At 34.6% G+C, this 16384-nt stretch overlaps 1 protein-coding gene across 1 annotated transcript; it reads right to left on the minus strand.

Moving 5' to 3' along the window:
* Nucleotides 1-296: 296 nt before the first annotated feature.
* On the minus strand, nucleotides 297-13992 carry LOC118578150 (tear acid lipase-like protein). Its single transcript, XM_036178860.1, has 9 exons — nucleotides 13891-13992; nucleotides 13556-13673; nucleotides 12473-12671; nucleotides 11820-11929; nucleotides 9379-9515; nucleotides 4318-4461; nucleotides 3105-3176; nucleotides 967-1038; nucleotides 297-536 (listed from the first exon to the last, which is right to left on the minus strand). The coding sequence occupies exons 1-9, from the start codon at nucleotides 13990-13992 to the stop codon at nucleotides 297-299; spliced, it is 1194 nt and encodes a 397-aa protein (XP_036034753.1).
* Between the last annotated feature and the right edge of the window lie 2392 nt (nucleotides 13993-16384).

The following is a 16384-nucleotide window of genomic DNA, read 5'->3' on the forward strand; positions in this document are numbered from 1 at the left end:
ACATATATATTCAAGCACACAGAGAGACATATAATTAAATAAATATTATCTTGAAATAAACAAAACATCTTCTTCTTAGTGATGTAAAAGCATCCATGAAACAGAAAGCTTTCATAAGATGAAATAAGCATTTTATTAGTGCTCTTAGTTTCAGGAAAAATGCACATAATTTAGCAAAGTGATTTAATGATATACAAATTATAGTTGATTAAAGAGAAAATCAGGAATCTTTCACACCATGAAAATTAACAGACATTTGAAAGAAGCAGAAAAGTACATAGAGAGCTAAATAAACTTCAAATTGATTGATCTTCATTGATGAATGTAACAATTTCATTGAAAACTTTGTTGGGAGCGTCTAAACCTATCACAAAATCCATGTGACTGTACTCAGCAATCTTCTTATGATAAACGAGATTGGAGATGTTGGCTTCTAATTGTCTAACGTCTATTGGATCGGCCAGAAAATCTTCTCCACCACTCCACATGGCAGTTGGAACCTTCATGTCCTCTACCTTATATTGTGGGGGTGTAGGCTAAAGGAAGTGAAGAACAGTAATGTTCAAGTTAATGGCATATCACTTTGTGGATAGTAAGTTGATTCTTTTTTGTTAAATGAAAGTGCTAATTATTAATTTATGACTTTAGAGTAAGTTGTGAAATCTCAGCCTTGTGAGATAAGAATAAGCCAATGATGAACCCTTAAATTATATAAACTTAATGATTTTCAAAACAGAAGTGTTTTGAATCTTAGGTTCTTTACATGTAAAATTATGGTATCAGTAATGACATATTTCAAAAGAATTGTGAATTTCAAATGATAAGATATTTGGAAATAGTCAGTGTGTAATATTACATTGATATTATATAAAGAAGTATTTACAATTTTTGAAGCCATTCTATGGTCTATCTCTACCAAGGACTTTCCAAAGGGAGGGGTGATTACATTTTGTAAAAGAATCTCACCTGACCATAGTGCAGCATATTCAGAAACAGACTTCCCCAGTCATAAGCTTGGAATATGCCTGTCCTCATTCCCTGAATAATAAAACAGACCATTAAAAAGCCTTTCAAAAGAAAAAGAACTGGGGATGGTGGAACTTTATTAATTTCTTTTTCTCTATGACCATTGATTCAGATTCAATGGGCCATATAAATATACAGTAGAACTCTATAGCCACACCATGTGATCCTGGATTAGTGGAGACTAAAGCATATATGCAGATATTTCATATCAGACAAATACAGATTAAAATGATTAAGAAAACTAGTGAGTAAAGTGTATTTCATATATGTTTTAATAATACCTAAGTTGTTTTAGTTCAATGTTATATATAGTATATCCCTGAAAAATTCTAGTTATTATAATTTGAAAATAGAAGACTATTTTTGAGTTAATTTTTAAAAATAAATTCATTGTAATATGAAATTTCATTATATTTAATTTTAGTGAGATAAAGTACAATTCAACTGGTAAATAACTATTAAGAAGGAACTATTTAGGGATAGGGAAATACCTCAATCAGTAAAATACTTGTCTTGCAAACACTGGGGTCTAAATTTAGCCCTCAATCCTGAGTTTGTAAAGTATGGCATAATGGTGTGCATTTGTAGTAGATAGAACACTGGGTTCCTTTAGGCAATCATACTGGGTTACTAGGCAAGTTGTGTGCAAATAAGAGACAGTGTTGTAATACATCTTTCTCTGTACTACCAGCCAGCTCCCAAATAACAACACTGAGACTTCTTGTTATCCAGCTCAACCTTAGCTTAGGCTTGTTTCTAACTAGCTCTTATAACTTAAACTGACCCATTTCTATTAATCAACATTCTGCACTACCACTCATGGCTTTTACCTCTCTTCTCTTGCATGCCCTACTTTCTCTGCATCCTGGTGGTGAATTCCTCTTTCTTCTTTTCAGAGCTCTCTCTGTCCAGAAGTTCTGCCTAGTTATTGGCCATTTAGCTTTTTATTAAACCAATCACAGTGACATATCTTTACACAGTGTAATCAAATATCTTATGACACAGTGTCTCAGATAAAAGGTGATCAATGTCTAAAACAAAACACAAGGTTTTCCTCTAGCTACAAATGCAGGTATACCCATGTGAAATGCACTTGCATATCACATGTACCAGCAGACACACAGCTATAAACACTCATATGTGCGTGAACACATAATTTTATGAAAATAACCAAATGTCTAAAAATATTTGACCCAATTTAAAAATGCATATAATACTAATTTCCTGGCTATATAAAGACTTTTGTTTTCATAGTAATTAGTTTACATCAATACATACTTCAAAATGATATTTACATTCAAAATTGGTATAAAATTAAAATAACTCATTATTTATATATAATTTAATTTGTATAAATTATTTCCAAGTACTCCCAATTCTTTTGCCAAAAAAATCACAGATTTGTGTTGATAAACAAATTGTTTTGGACTTGTAAAATATATATATATAAAATCAGGAATAAGTTTTCCATAGCAGTCCAGTATTCAAACATGAGCACATAGATTTTTCTTCACAAATTTCAAATTCTGAGATACAGATATATGATAAACAGATTTCTACAGTCAAATGTTAGTGAATGAGCCAGCTATCAGAATGTGACATGTTACTCTAAAAATTATATGCCAATGGAACCAAAAAATTCATTCCAGTGAGTATAAGCAAACACCCAAAATACCTCTTCCTCATAAAATTAAAAATTAAAATATTTCAAAATGAAAAAATTAATTAGTGGGCATAAATTATAGGGTTCAGTTTGAATGTCTTTGTTTCCTAACAGGAGACATTTTATTATTACACTGAAAGGAAAAATTTTCAGTTTGATGTCTGTGCCTGTAGGCACCTAAAGTTCTTATCTTCCACCAGCCCCTGAAGCCTGCCAAAATTGGCGTTAATTTTAAATGAAATACATTTGTACTAAATTTCTAATTTTTATAGAAATGTTACAACTTAAAATATTAAAATTTTATTATTATTTGAAAACAAATGCAATATAGTGATTACTAAAACAGACAGAATTGTCAAGTGTTATCAGAGGAGATTTTAAACAGGAAAAGGAAGAAAGCATAGACAAATTTTACCTGACTGTAATGAAGCAGGGTTTGAACTGAAGTTCCTACAGGAGCGTGTCCCACATATACATCAATACGACTCTGGGAGACAGGAAGACATAATTAGTGTCTTTCTAAGAAGATGAAAATTTAAAATAGTGTTCTAAAACTGTGCTACTTCTATGAAGCAAATCTTGCCTGAATTCACTTAAAATGCGAACATTTTCATGTTTCATATGATAGTATTTTTCTGGAAAGAAGTCTTAAATTGGATGATGAATGATTATTAATACAAGTTTTATTTAAAAAGAGGAAGTTTGCCCAAGGTTCCAAACAGCCAGCTCATGCACTACAGATAGGTCCAGGTCCCACTGCCTGGATGCCTCCCAAACAGTTCAAGCTATTCAATTGTCTCACTTATCCAGAGGGCCTGATCCAGCTGGGGGCTCCACAGCCTTTGGTTCATAATTCATGTGCTTCCATTCATTTGGCTGTTTGTCCCTGTGCTTCCTCCAATCTTGGGCTCAACAATTCACGCTCTTACATCCTTTCCTTAGTGCATGAGCTGGCTGTTTGGAACCTTGGGCTTACACAGGGACAATTTGCTCAGCCTGGAAGGAGGGGACTGGACCTGCCTGTACTGAATCCACCAGGTTTAAATGAATCCCCAGGGGAGTCTTGTCCCTGGAGGAGATGGGAATGGAGGGGAGGGGCTGGGCGGGGAGGTGGGGGGGGGGACAGGAGTGGGGAGGACAGGGGAACCCATGGCTGATGTTTAAAATTAAAACAAATATAATATATGAAAAAAGAGAAAGTTTGAATAAAAATATCATTTCTGCATGATAGTCAGATTTGTTCATACATGAAATAGAACTTTTGACATAGTCCTATTTGTAACTTTATAAATCATATGTAAATTGTGTCACACTTTATCACATTAATTACATATTATATAACTTAAAATATTCTACTCTTAAGGGTTTGGGTTTGGGTGGGTTGGACCCACTGTTGGACCTGGGAGGAGTTGAGAAAGACAAAATCATAATCAGAATATATTATATTAAATTCTATTTTCAATAAAAAAGAAAAACATTAAAATATATTCTATACTATGTAAATGAATAGTTCTCAGTTTTAAAGTTCACCTATAAAGAAGATGGCAGCAGTAAAAAAAAAAAAAAGAAGAAGATGGCAGCCACACAAAATATTGAAATATTGATTGAAAAGCAAAATTCATGCATACCTCATTTAAATTTTGGGGGTTATATCCAAATAGCAAAGTAAGTAAATTATTACAAACTGTTGCAATTTTCTCACGATGACAGAAAAATTGTGCAAAATACTCAGCATCTGAGCTGGAAAATATGTCTTTTTCACCGAAGATGATCTGTAAATGACATCAACAAACAGCAGCTATCATATGGAGAGTGAATTTTATTCAATAAAAAATGAGGATAGAAGGAATGCATGCTAATCACGAAGCAGCATTTTAAGATGCTGATAAACATTTAGATGATTCAGTTCATTGCAGCATAATTCTACACAAAGTTAAGAAAGGTTTCCACCCAAACCAGTAGGCACTCAAAACAATTCTGATCAATTTTGTCAAAACAAACCCTCTGAAATAACAAATATCAAGGATTTCTCAATTTGACCTGTCTGTCAGGGTTGAACCAGTCCAGTTTATAGGACTTGTTATTATTTGACACAATTGTACCTTACTAATAATGAAAATTCAGTTACCCTCAAAGAATAATGAGAGCATTAAAAATGTTAGCACACATAAGATTAGAAAGTAGATGACGTGAATGAAAAGGTGTGTGATAGGACATTTGAAGAAAAGATGGCTGAAAATTTTCAAATTTGATATCAGCCATCAACACCCCATGTACAAAAAGGTGAGCAAAGTATAGTCTTTTCAGTCTTACCAAGATACGCTACAGTAAAAGCCATACCAAGACATGCAGCAGCCAAAGCTACAGCAAGACACATTACTGGAGACACAACACCAAGACAAGCTACAACCCATCCCACACCAAGACACAGTACAGTAGAACTTGTACCAAAACATGCTACACTCAAACCCACACTATATGATGACATACTACAGTCAAACCCACACTATACCAAGACATGCTACAGCCAAACCCATAGTATACTAACTAAGACATGCTATAGTCAAACCCTTACTACACCAAGATATACTATACTCAAACCACACTATACCAAGACATGCTACACTCAAACCCACACTATACCAAGACATACTATACTCAAACCTCACTGTACCAAGACATGCTACAGTCAAACCCACACTACACCAAGACATGCTATACTCAAACCCATGTTACACCAAGATGCCCTACAGTCAAACCTACACTATACTAAGACATCCTATAGTCAAACACATACTACACCAAGAATGCTGTGATTAAATTGTCCAAAGCAAAGAATCCCATTTAAATGAAGGAACTATTCATACACAAAGAATGTTCAATGTGGTGAAGAGGTGACTTGTCATCAGAAACCACAGAGGTCCACAGACAGTAAAAGGATATATTAAACTTTCCAAAATGAAACATGGTTCACCAAGACTTCCAAAAGCAGTGAAATCACACTTAGGAAACAAAGTGGTAACAAAATTCCCAAGATATGCAATAAATAACAGAATTTTCCATTAGCATACATGGCCTACAATAAATACTAAATACTTCAGGATAAGTGAATGGAAATAAAGACAATAAATTGATGTGAAGGGTACTAAAATGGCTCACATATAGTACTTACAAAATAAAGTAAAATGTATTTATTTATGAATATTGCCTTACAAAATTTATAAGTATTGTAAAATTTTATTTACAAATATTGCCAAATATTTTAAAATAAGATTTAAATTATGTGTATTTAGGTGTGGATATGTGCACTTGAGTACTTGCTATAGAAGCCAGAAGTGAGGCGCACCCTTGGAGCTGGAGTTGCAGGCAGTTGTGAGCTGCCTCATGTGGGTTCTGGAAATCAAGCAAGCATCCTCTGGAAGAGGATGCTCTTAACCAAAGAGACCTCTCTCCAGCCCCTATATTCTTATGTAAATAGAACTAAGTAAGTATAATGTGTTGCTTTTCCTAAAGAGGGGGCTGAAAAGTTACACCTACAAAATACACTTTAAGAAATAATTACAGAAAACTTTTTAGAGGCCATTTCCCTTGTAGCCTCAGATGGTGCTACTGTCACATGCAGCCCAGATGGACCAAGTGCTGGCTCTGCAGGGACCTTCATACCCAGGTAAGTAACTCTTGAGCCTTATGTAACCAATCTGTCTTCCCAAAGGAACATTAAGGTACATGGACTCAAGCCTAAGAACATGAACCAGTCACACCAAGGCACATAATAATCAGATTGCTAAACATAAATGAGAAAATATAAGTGGTTATAAAAACAGACATTGAGACATAGGAAATGCATGACATTGGGGGCTGAATTCTCCTGAGAAACAACAGCACAGGAAAAAGAAATGGAGCAACTTCTTTAACCTGCCAGTATTTCAAACCCTCTAAATCCTGATTTCTATCAATAATAAGAATACTGTCGATATACACAGATAGAAAAAGACTATTTGAATGTAAGTGAGCCAAGGTAATCCGTTGTATTGCAATGAAGGTCAAATGCATTTCTCTTATCTGTAGGAAAATAGCCATGGGTGGAAACCAAAATCACTAAAGTAAAATAAAAAGCAATATACAAAAATTCATAGATTTTTTTCATAGTTTAATGTTCCTTAAAATCTAAAGTTTATGGAAAGGAAAATAATGAACTTGGAAATATATGTTAATGTAAAAGACACAGTAACACAAGTTCTAATGAAGGAGAAATGTGAGTTTACTAATTTAAGACAGATTTTATATAACACTATTATATAGTAATTATTATTTGCACAGAAAACATGATACAGGTTGGATTTTGCTACCAAGTTTTAATAGCTTCCAAAAACAAAGCTAAATTAAATAGTACTTGGTCACCACAAGCCAAACAGCAGATAAGAATGAAATTATAATTTGTACTACAATGATAGAAGAAATTAGAACACAAAACAGTTCAAATATAAATAGTAATTTTTAAAATACAATTAAATAGTAATTTAAATGCAATATTCAAACATGGTTAAGTAGGTTTATATTTAAGAAAGGTCTAACCATGCTTTCTAAAATAAAACTAATTTTTGTTTATCCCAGTAGGTTAATTATGATTAACGAAAAGTTGCAATTCAAAGAGATTAGAGCTGATTTAAATATTTTATGCAATGTAGATCACATAGCAGAGTCTTCAGAGGTTAATTGGATTATATTGTAACAGGATCTCTTCATTAAGAGCATATAAAAATCCCAAATGTTTCAAATCCTAAGTGTTTATTCACACAAGGAGTTTAACAGTTCGTGAAGCAAAATTTGATAACTGGCAGGAGGGAACTTAAAGATCAATGACATGCCACATATTCAATTCTCCTCTCTCAGTAATCAATAGAAGATAAAAGTTGCTATAGATGAAGACCAGATGATAACTATTGTGAGCAACATAACACAGGTCTCTAAAGCGAACCAGGGTCAGCAGAATTCACTGTCAATGTACGTCATTTTAAATGCATGAAGAGTGTTTACACAAGTGGGCATTCGGAGCTGTAAAACAATTCTCAATGAATGTAAAAGGATCTAGACATGAAAATCCTATTTTTTTGAACAAAATGAAATTGAAGTAGAAATCAACACCAGACATACATCAAAATCTCCAAGCACTTGCAACACTTAAAAGTCACCAACAGACCAAGTAAGATGTCAAGCAGAAGACAAAGTGATTTAAACTCAAATTATACTTGAAAGTGTAACATCCAAACTGCATGATGAACCTAAGGGGGGAAAGAAATGTACAGAATGCTCTTGCAGAGGACTTGAGTTAGACTACCAGCATCCACATCAGGCTGCTTACATATGGCTTATCACTCCAGCTTCAGAGGATCTGACACCCTCTTCTGACCTCCACAGGTACTACAATATCTGCAGGTAAGCATCAGTAACTCCAGGTCAAGGGTCTCTGATGTATTTTTCTGACCTCCCCAGAGAGCAGGCACACATGTGCTGTACACACACACACACACACACACACACACACACACACCACACACATAATTAAAAATAAAAATAAAATCCAAAACAAAATAAAGCTAAACTCCCTACACCCAAGCTACCTTGGACACACAACTTCAGGCCATACCCTCTTGAGAACTAAAATGGCAGAAGTAAGACATAGCTTATGATAGTGCTTTGAATCTCTTATAGAATCTTAGGGGAATACTTTCATAGCAATGATGTCATTATGACTGATGAAATAGGCCCATTGTTTGAAAACAAATTTTTAATTTCATGCAGCAGCAGATAAAACATCTAAATATCCACGTCTAGTTGAGTTGAATTTGTATTTACATTTTCCAAATATGACAAGACCAGATAATTTATACTGAAATGTATCAAATGTGAAAGCATTGGCTATATGATTTCTTCCCTAAAAATGAAATTAAGAGAAACATTCACAGCTGTTTTAGGAGGCCATCTTTACCCTGACTCATATTTCAGGAAAATCAACAGCAACCAGTAGGTCTCAGAAATATAGATGTCATACATTACATAATGTTTTGGCAGAAGTGGGCAGCAAAATATGAAAAGGGGAAACATGTTAAAGGGAAATATTTGAGGCATCACTAAAAACAAAAACCAAAAACCCAAAACCAAAAAACAACCCTTTAAAATGAATGCAGGGTCTGGAAAGATGCCTCAGCAGGAGGTTAAGATCACTTCCTGTTCTTGAAGAAGATATGGTTCAGTTCTCAGCACCCATATTGTGACAGATAAACATCAGTAACACCAGTTCAATGGTTTCTGATGTATTTTTCTGACCTCCTCCACAGGTACCAGACACACATGTCCTGTACATATACGCACACAGGCAAAACACTCCTACACATAAAATAAAATAAACAAAATTGAAAAAAATTAAAAAGAAATACAGGTGGTGTATTTGCACAAAATAAAGTATGTTAATTAAAAATATCAGAAGATAGGAAAAGTAAATGAATAAAAAGAAGAAAAAAAACCCATTAACTGTAATATGAGAAGACAGAGCCCTGCAAGATCCAACTGGAGTTCTGGGAGAGAAGCACTGTGGCCATGAGGCAAACAGAAGTGAAATCAGCACTCCCTTGTTTTGAAAACTCTGAGCGTGTTGCTCTTTCTGGCACCATGCTAGCAGTATTACAAACCTTAGTTGTAGTTGTTTCCAAGTATGCTATTGTGCGGATGACCCCTGTTGAATGTTGAAGAGTTATAACTGGACCCAGTAAAAAATTGAGTTTGATCTTCTGAGCCAGTTGTGTATTTGTTGAAAATGCCCCAAAGGCTGAAAGAAAATAAGATTAAAATTAAGTTACTAGTGTTCTAGCTGTTTATTTTATTTTTGTGTGTTTGGATGTTTCACCTGTGAGTATGTCTGTGCACCAGATATGTTCTTGGTGCCTGAGGAGGCCAGAATATAATGGAGAATCACGTGTCACGGGAGTTACAAACAGTTATGGGATGTATTGTGGGTACTGAGATTGAACCTAGATCCTCTGGATGAATGGTTGTGCTCTTAACCACTGAGCCATCACTCTATTACCTTGATTTAAACTCCTTATGTCATTTGGCGAGTTCACTTCTGTGATTACTAATAAAGCTCTGTTCCTGCCCTAGTTTGTTTTCTGTTTTTTTGTGATGAAACATTAACTTGGGGAGGAAAGAGTTCATCATTTTTGGAGATTTGGGACCATTATCAAGAAAAGCCAGGGAAGTTGTCCAAGGCAGGGACTTGGAAGCAGGAACTGAAGCAGGTATCAGAGGGATGCTGCCTACTGGCTTACTTCCTTTGTCTTGCTCATATAGCCCAGGCTCAACTGTAAAGGAATCACACTACCTATAGTGGGATGAGCCTTTCTACACCAATTACCTATCAAGGAAAAGAATGACAGACATGTCTGAAGATCAGTCTTATCAGAGAAGTACTTTAATTAAGTTCCCTCTTCTGGGATATGTCTAGGTTTGCATTAAGTTGATTAAAAAAAAAAAAAAAACAAAAAAACAACCAGCACACTTATACTGTTGGAATCCTGTTTACTAAGTGTTGTGTAGCCAGTGTACTTTTTAAAATAACATTTCTTTTCTCTTCTGGTCACCCTGACAGTGGTTAGCATATATTAAGGGTCTTCACACAATCATCACACTTTTTACAATTGCTTGTGGTCTTTGAGTAATCTTTGTTCCAAAAGTGTGCCTGTAAATTTGGGTTAAGTTTAATATTTTTGGCATACAGTTTTCCATGAGAGTGGAGATGTCCCGTCCATGCCACCTGACAATCTCTATGGCTTTATGTGCTCCTTACTCCAATGTCCTGATGTGTGTGTGTGCGTGTGTGTGCGCGCGCACGCGTGTGTATGTCCACATGTATATAATCATATTTAATGAATATTGATACAAAATTCTTAAGATTTTAAAGAAATCAATCATATTTGGGGCTCCTAAATCTATCCTGATCTCTAGAAATTCATTCTGTTGTGACCACAGAGTGGCAGGCCCACATCTCTCTGCTTTCCTACTTTCTACCTACAAGACTATCAAATAAAACTTCTGTAATTGCCATTCCATCTTTCATGGTGTTTGTTTCGTTAAGGATGCTTTTGAGCTTCAGCAATATTTGTGAATTGCTTGATATAATTCCAAAGGGGAATGAGCTGATCAAATTGGTAAATACTTGAATAAAACTAGGCATCCTGCCTTGAATCTCCTAGGAAGATGGTCCCACAAGAAAACATATGACCCTAAATGTATGAGGATTCATGTTGTTCTTGACGTAGCATGCCTCATTAATTTCTGAGCTTTGGAAAAATCAGATTTCTTTAGTGTACACTCTATATTGTAAGTAACAGACAGCAAGTTATCTTTCAAGTAGAAATGATACCACATGTTTAAACAAATGATATGCAATTTAATTAACAATGTTTTTTCAGTTAGTCAGGTTTGGAAGCATTTATTATTTATAGGATTTTTAGTATAAAATTGATATGCCTCAGACCTGTCCAGAAAAATATATAAGGAGATTGAAGCTTTGGGAAAGCTCACTGGGCCCTCAGACTTTGTTCAAAGAGCCCGAATTAAAAATAAATCCCAGGCAATGCCTACATAATATTTTCCTATTAAAATATCAGCATAAAAACATTGAAACAAATATGGCTACTTCATCTTAGAAACTCAAGTTGCAGAGAATCCCAAATATATGTGACACAAACAGATTATTTAAATGTGTTACTTGTTTGGGATGATGTTGTTTAAAAGTAGATAAGCAAATATATTAATTGTGCCTATTGTTAATTTGACAAATGTAGCCAGATCCTGTGGCTCAAACCTGTAATATCATCACTCAAGAAGCTAAGGCAGGATTGTGAGGTTAAAGTTATCCTGGGCTACACACCAAACTCCTCTACTAAACAACATCAAGAAACTTGGATATTTATTACCTAAAACCATTTAATAACAGGATCCTTGGCTAGTCTAAGTATCTCTAAATACTGAGATAATGTCATTTACAAAATATAAATGTGTTTTCAGAAGATTTTTTGTGAGCTTTTATGATAAAAATAACAAATCATCAGATCTCCATCTCTCCACATACCAAGAAGGGTTCCCTGGGAATGGCCAACATAGTAAATTTGCTTCTGTCCTGTTTTGTTCACAATGAAGTCAATGGTGGCAGGAAGATCATATTTTATGAGTTGATCATAACTGCATGACACAAAAAGAACATAGTATGAGTTAATTGTTTATTAATAATTAAAATGTACACTTTATATTCTAAAACATGAACTAGAGGAGTTTCTCTAAAGAGAAACCTGAATAATGAGATTGCATTCATAAAAAAATCTTTTACTCACTGTTAGCTGTCTAGATGGATCGTTCATTCAGTGCCCACAGAAACCTTGATAGGATCTTATGTTTGTATACTTTGAAAGGAATTGTCATAGACAGCTAAGTGACAGACTAAATTTCAAGGTACATTTGTGTTGACCTGACTTGTACTGTATTTTAATTCATGAATTATTTTCAAGTAAAATACATATATATGTAATATATAATCTACTTCCCTCTTAATTACTAATCAAAATTATAAACAAAATTCTAAGCAAATTTTGTCCATCAATCTTTTAAAATATTGTTCCATAGGAAGATATTTTCATGATATGCCTTTATTAGAGCATAATAAATTTATGATGACATAAAAGGGTTTTAGTCCAGTTTTAAGGAAAAATAAAGGTTTGTGTTCTTTACCTAAAAGCCCAGAATTCTTTAGAATTTGAGTCTAGGTACACATGTTTCCTGGCATATATATTTCCTCTGCTGTTCCCCAGCCACACATCAAAACCAGCATCAGCCAGAAAGAAGCCCAGGCTGCTCTTGGGAGGATTGACAAGCCAAATGGAAGCAGATAGAGTCCACCCATGCTGCAAATACACTACTGGCTTTGAAACTAAAAACCAAGGAGAGAAAACCATTGTTATTTATCATTATTTTTACGCTTCATCAAAATAAAGAAACACATTTCTACATTTTATATACAAGTATTGTAATTACAGCCAGTTTACATCCTCCAGGATTATCTCCTTGACTCCTTATTCCCTTTCTGGAAAATGTTTAATAGCATGAATTTGGGTCACCATTATATCCTGGTATCTACAAAAGAAGTGTTAGTGGGCCATTATATTTACATTATAGTCATAAACATATCTCTATATTCTTTAGTAAAATAATCATCACACCTGTTGTGTCTCATTTTTTGTTTTTATACCCCTTGAATAAATATGATTTTTTAACTGGAATTTTTTATTTCAAAAACTTGTGAGTAATATTCCCATCTAGTAGAGTTCAAACTTATGAAAAACAAAATATAATAAACTTATACAAATGTTTGAGATAGAGAGGCTCATGTCCAGATTATTTAACAAATAATCCAAACAACAACAAAATCATGAAATTGAATATGGCCTTTGTAGTCTGAAATTTGAGATGGATGCATGACATGGGTACTATACATCAGAAATAGCATGAATTTTCCTAGCAGTAACTAAAGCTTTCTACAGAGTCAATGTGCTTGAAAGTTCTTGGCCTTTCCCACCAGGTCTCTGAGCTTGCCCCCTGTCCAGAAAGCTAAACTCATGAAGTAATTTGCATTTATCCTTGCTATCATGTCAATCAACATAAGCCAGGTGTCATTCAGACCCTCAGCTTTGGATATCAAAATCATAGAGGTCTCAGGATTCTTATTATAAGTAGTTGAATAGGAAGGTTCTGCACAGAAAGTATTTAACTGAATACAATGCAATGTTTTGTTTTTCTTTCTCACTCTGAGCTTACCTAAATGACTAGACTCATTCTTCCCATGTGGAATTCTGTAAAGTGGGAGGATGTAACCATCTTCAGTCACAACTTCATACTCTTCATATACATAACCCCAGAAGGAGATTAACTCACTCTAAATGGAAAAGAGAACACACATAGACTTTCATTAATTGGCTCATCTGGGCATATCTATGATTCTTAGAGTATAAATTCCTCTTGGAACAGGGTAGCAAGTCCTATGTAAACAGAACCTTCAGATTATACTAAGCATGGCAGTTTGGGAATGATGAGTAAAATTAATAGTGACAAAGTCATTGAAACTGTGTTCACGAGTGATGATAATAACTTACAACATTCATATTGGCTTCAGGATTCCTGGGTTTTGGCTTGAATACGCAAAATATACTTCCAAACATATGAACAAGGCACATTGCTCTCAGTAACCCCCACATGTTAAGCCTGCTGGGAAATAGTTGTTAGCAAGATGTAGAAAATGTCTTAGAGTGAACTCAGATTATTGGATGTTCATTATGCTCACACATGACACTCCTTAAAGTTGGCCGTATCTTCTAATAAGACTCTTAGAATGAACTTTATACATAACAAAGGACAAGATGGATGTCATTAAAAGTAAGTGACCCCACTATTCAAAATAGCCACCCATTCATCCCTTCACGTTTCACGAAAATTTAAATAAATTTATGCCACTGTGCAAAAAATTCACAAGAAGTTCTGTGTTAGTTGGCCTAAATGATGAAGATTGGTATTTGGAGTCTTCTCTCGGAACTGTCTGATCACTTAACCAAAGGCTTTGTGATGTAACTGAAGAGTGAGGATGAGAGGAACAGTGACAATAGGACGACAAGGCAGGGGTTGGAGAGAAAGACAGCGACCATTCTCATAAACCAGCACTTGTGAGAACTGAAGGACCTCGTTTTGTCACCATCGCTCGATGGTGTTTCATTTGCTTTCATAATACCACAAACATCCCATTGATGTTTTTAGAATTTACAAAAACCATGATTTCAGAAGCACAAATATTGGTAATAAAAATGTACATTGTTTTCAAACTCACCTTGCTACTTTCTACAGAGATTCTTATTAAAGTATTATTCTGTGAACAATGATGTAAAGTCACACGTTTTTAAAAATTAAATGTTTACCTCTATCATAGAAGAGACAGAGACCAGAGACAGACTACTCACTCTGCCCTGGCTTTTCTGCCCTGAAACAAATACAGTTTGAAATAGTCTCTTCTGTTGTTTTTTTCTTAATTCCTTAATATTGAGGCCACCAAGGAGAAGAAAAGAAGAAAGATGCACCTTAGTAAAACATATTCTATACAATAAAATCAAGGTGGGAAACTTTAATTAAAAACTGCTGTCTTTAATATAGAATTAACTTCACTTATGGATATATCCCTTGTGAATTGAAATCAGTCAAGTTTGAAATCCCAGAGCACATACTCACTGCCACCAAATGTGAAGCCTTCAGGTTTCCCGGTGTAAAGGGAATTATAAGTTTCTTTTTCCCTTAGCGTTCAAATATATATTGGTGTGAATGTGGTTTTTGGATGACCTTTCCTTATCTTAAAGTATATTAGTTATTTTTGTAGTTAACTCTGTTTTTTTTGAATACAAAATCAAATATTACGTAAGTTCTCAGGATGAGCATGGTTATTAAACATCTTCCAAGCCCCATTAAGTCTATGATGTACCAATTGATAAAACTCTTCCTCCTCACATCCTGCTTCCCTGAATGATCCCTTTTGCAACTATCGTGAATGCCCTCATTTTTTTGTTTTATGTAAGAGAATCATTGCTGCTGATGATATATATTTGTTACAATCATAAAGATGGCCTTCTGGTGGATTTAGAAGGATTTATGATCAATAATTTTATCATAAGCTTTTAGAGTATGTTGTTGATAGATTTATAAAATGACTCACAATAAGCCCTGCAAATGTGAACAAACTCAAAATAAGGCTTTTTTTTTTCTATGACTGAACTAAGTGAGTGCAAAGGACTCTTAAAATCTGGGAACTACCTTCTTCAATCTTCTATGGACAATGCAAAAAGAAATCTGTAAGTGTGTAATAGTCCCTTTGAGTGGAGGAAGACAATAGGCATCATGATGGGGGTGAATCATAAAGGATAGAGGTGAGGAGAATAAGAACAGAGGATAATGAAATGTGTTCCTGAAGTGTCTCAATAAAACTAATTTTTGTATGTATTATTCCAAAATAAATAGGAACAGATTAAAGAGAACATTGTTGTCATAAAGAATCCATAGCAACCACAAATGTCTGCAATGATTTGAGTGGATACTCATGACTCTGATTTATGAGCAGGGCTGCAGGAATGCTTCTTCATCAGGCAGCAATAATTCTCCACAAAGCATACACATCCAAAGCATACATTTCTAATAATATGCCAGAGTTAGAGGGGTCCTTGATTATGTGTCTGAATGGACACTTTACAAGATGACACTCATGCTTTTGTGGAGGATTTCAGGAAAAATCTGTTTATTGACCTGGTTCTGATTACAGAGAAGTATTTGGCCAAATTGCAGTCTTTGGAATAGCCCAGGTATAAGCTTCATGCATTTTCAAACTGGACTGTTTGAAGTACAGCTTCTCAGCTAGTGTGGCGCTCTGTAAGCCCTCACTCATCATGCCCCAATCAGAAACAGCTTCACTGAAACTCACCAAGTACAGAACAATTCTATAAATAACACTGGTGCTAAATTAATCAAAATACAGACTGTCACCTACATCCTCTGAAAGATAGCAACACAGGATGGATATTCACTTAGTGATAATTTCTAATTACACTTCAAATCCCC

This window comes from Onychomys torridus, chromosome 1 (assembly GCF_903995425.1).
Source record: "Onychomys torridus chromosome 1, mOncTor1.1, whole genome shotgun sequence".
NCBI classification, from domain to species: Eukaryota; Metazoa; Chordata; class Mammalia; order Rodentia; family Cricetidae; genus Onychomys; species Onychomys torridus.

What these genes read in the sequence shown, in the direction of transcription:
- LOC118578150 (XM_036178860.1), bottom strand. Translation starts at nt 13,992, where the DNA reads ATGTGGGGGTTACTGAGAGCAATGTGCCTTGTTCATATGTTTGGAAGT. An exon ending in TTCCCAGGGAACCCTTCTTG is followed by an intron (nt 9,516 to 11,819) that starts GTATGTGGAGAG and finishes ATTTTCTTTCAG; the next exon opens with CCTTTGGGGCATTTTCAACA. An exon ending in ACCCCCAAAATTTAAATGAG is followed by an intron (nt 3,177 to 4,317) that starts GTATGCATGAAT and finishes CCTGTCTCCCAG; the next exon opens with AGTCGTATTGATGTATATGT.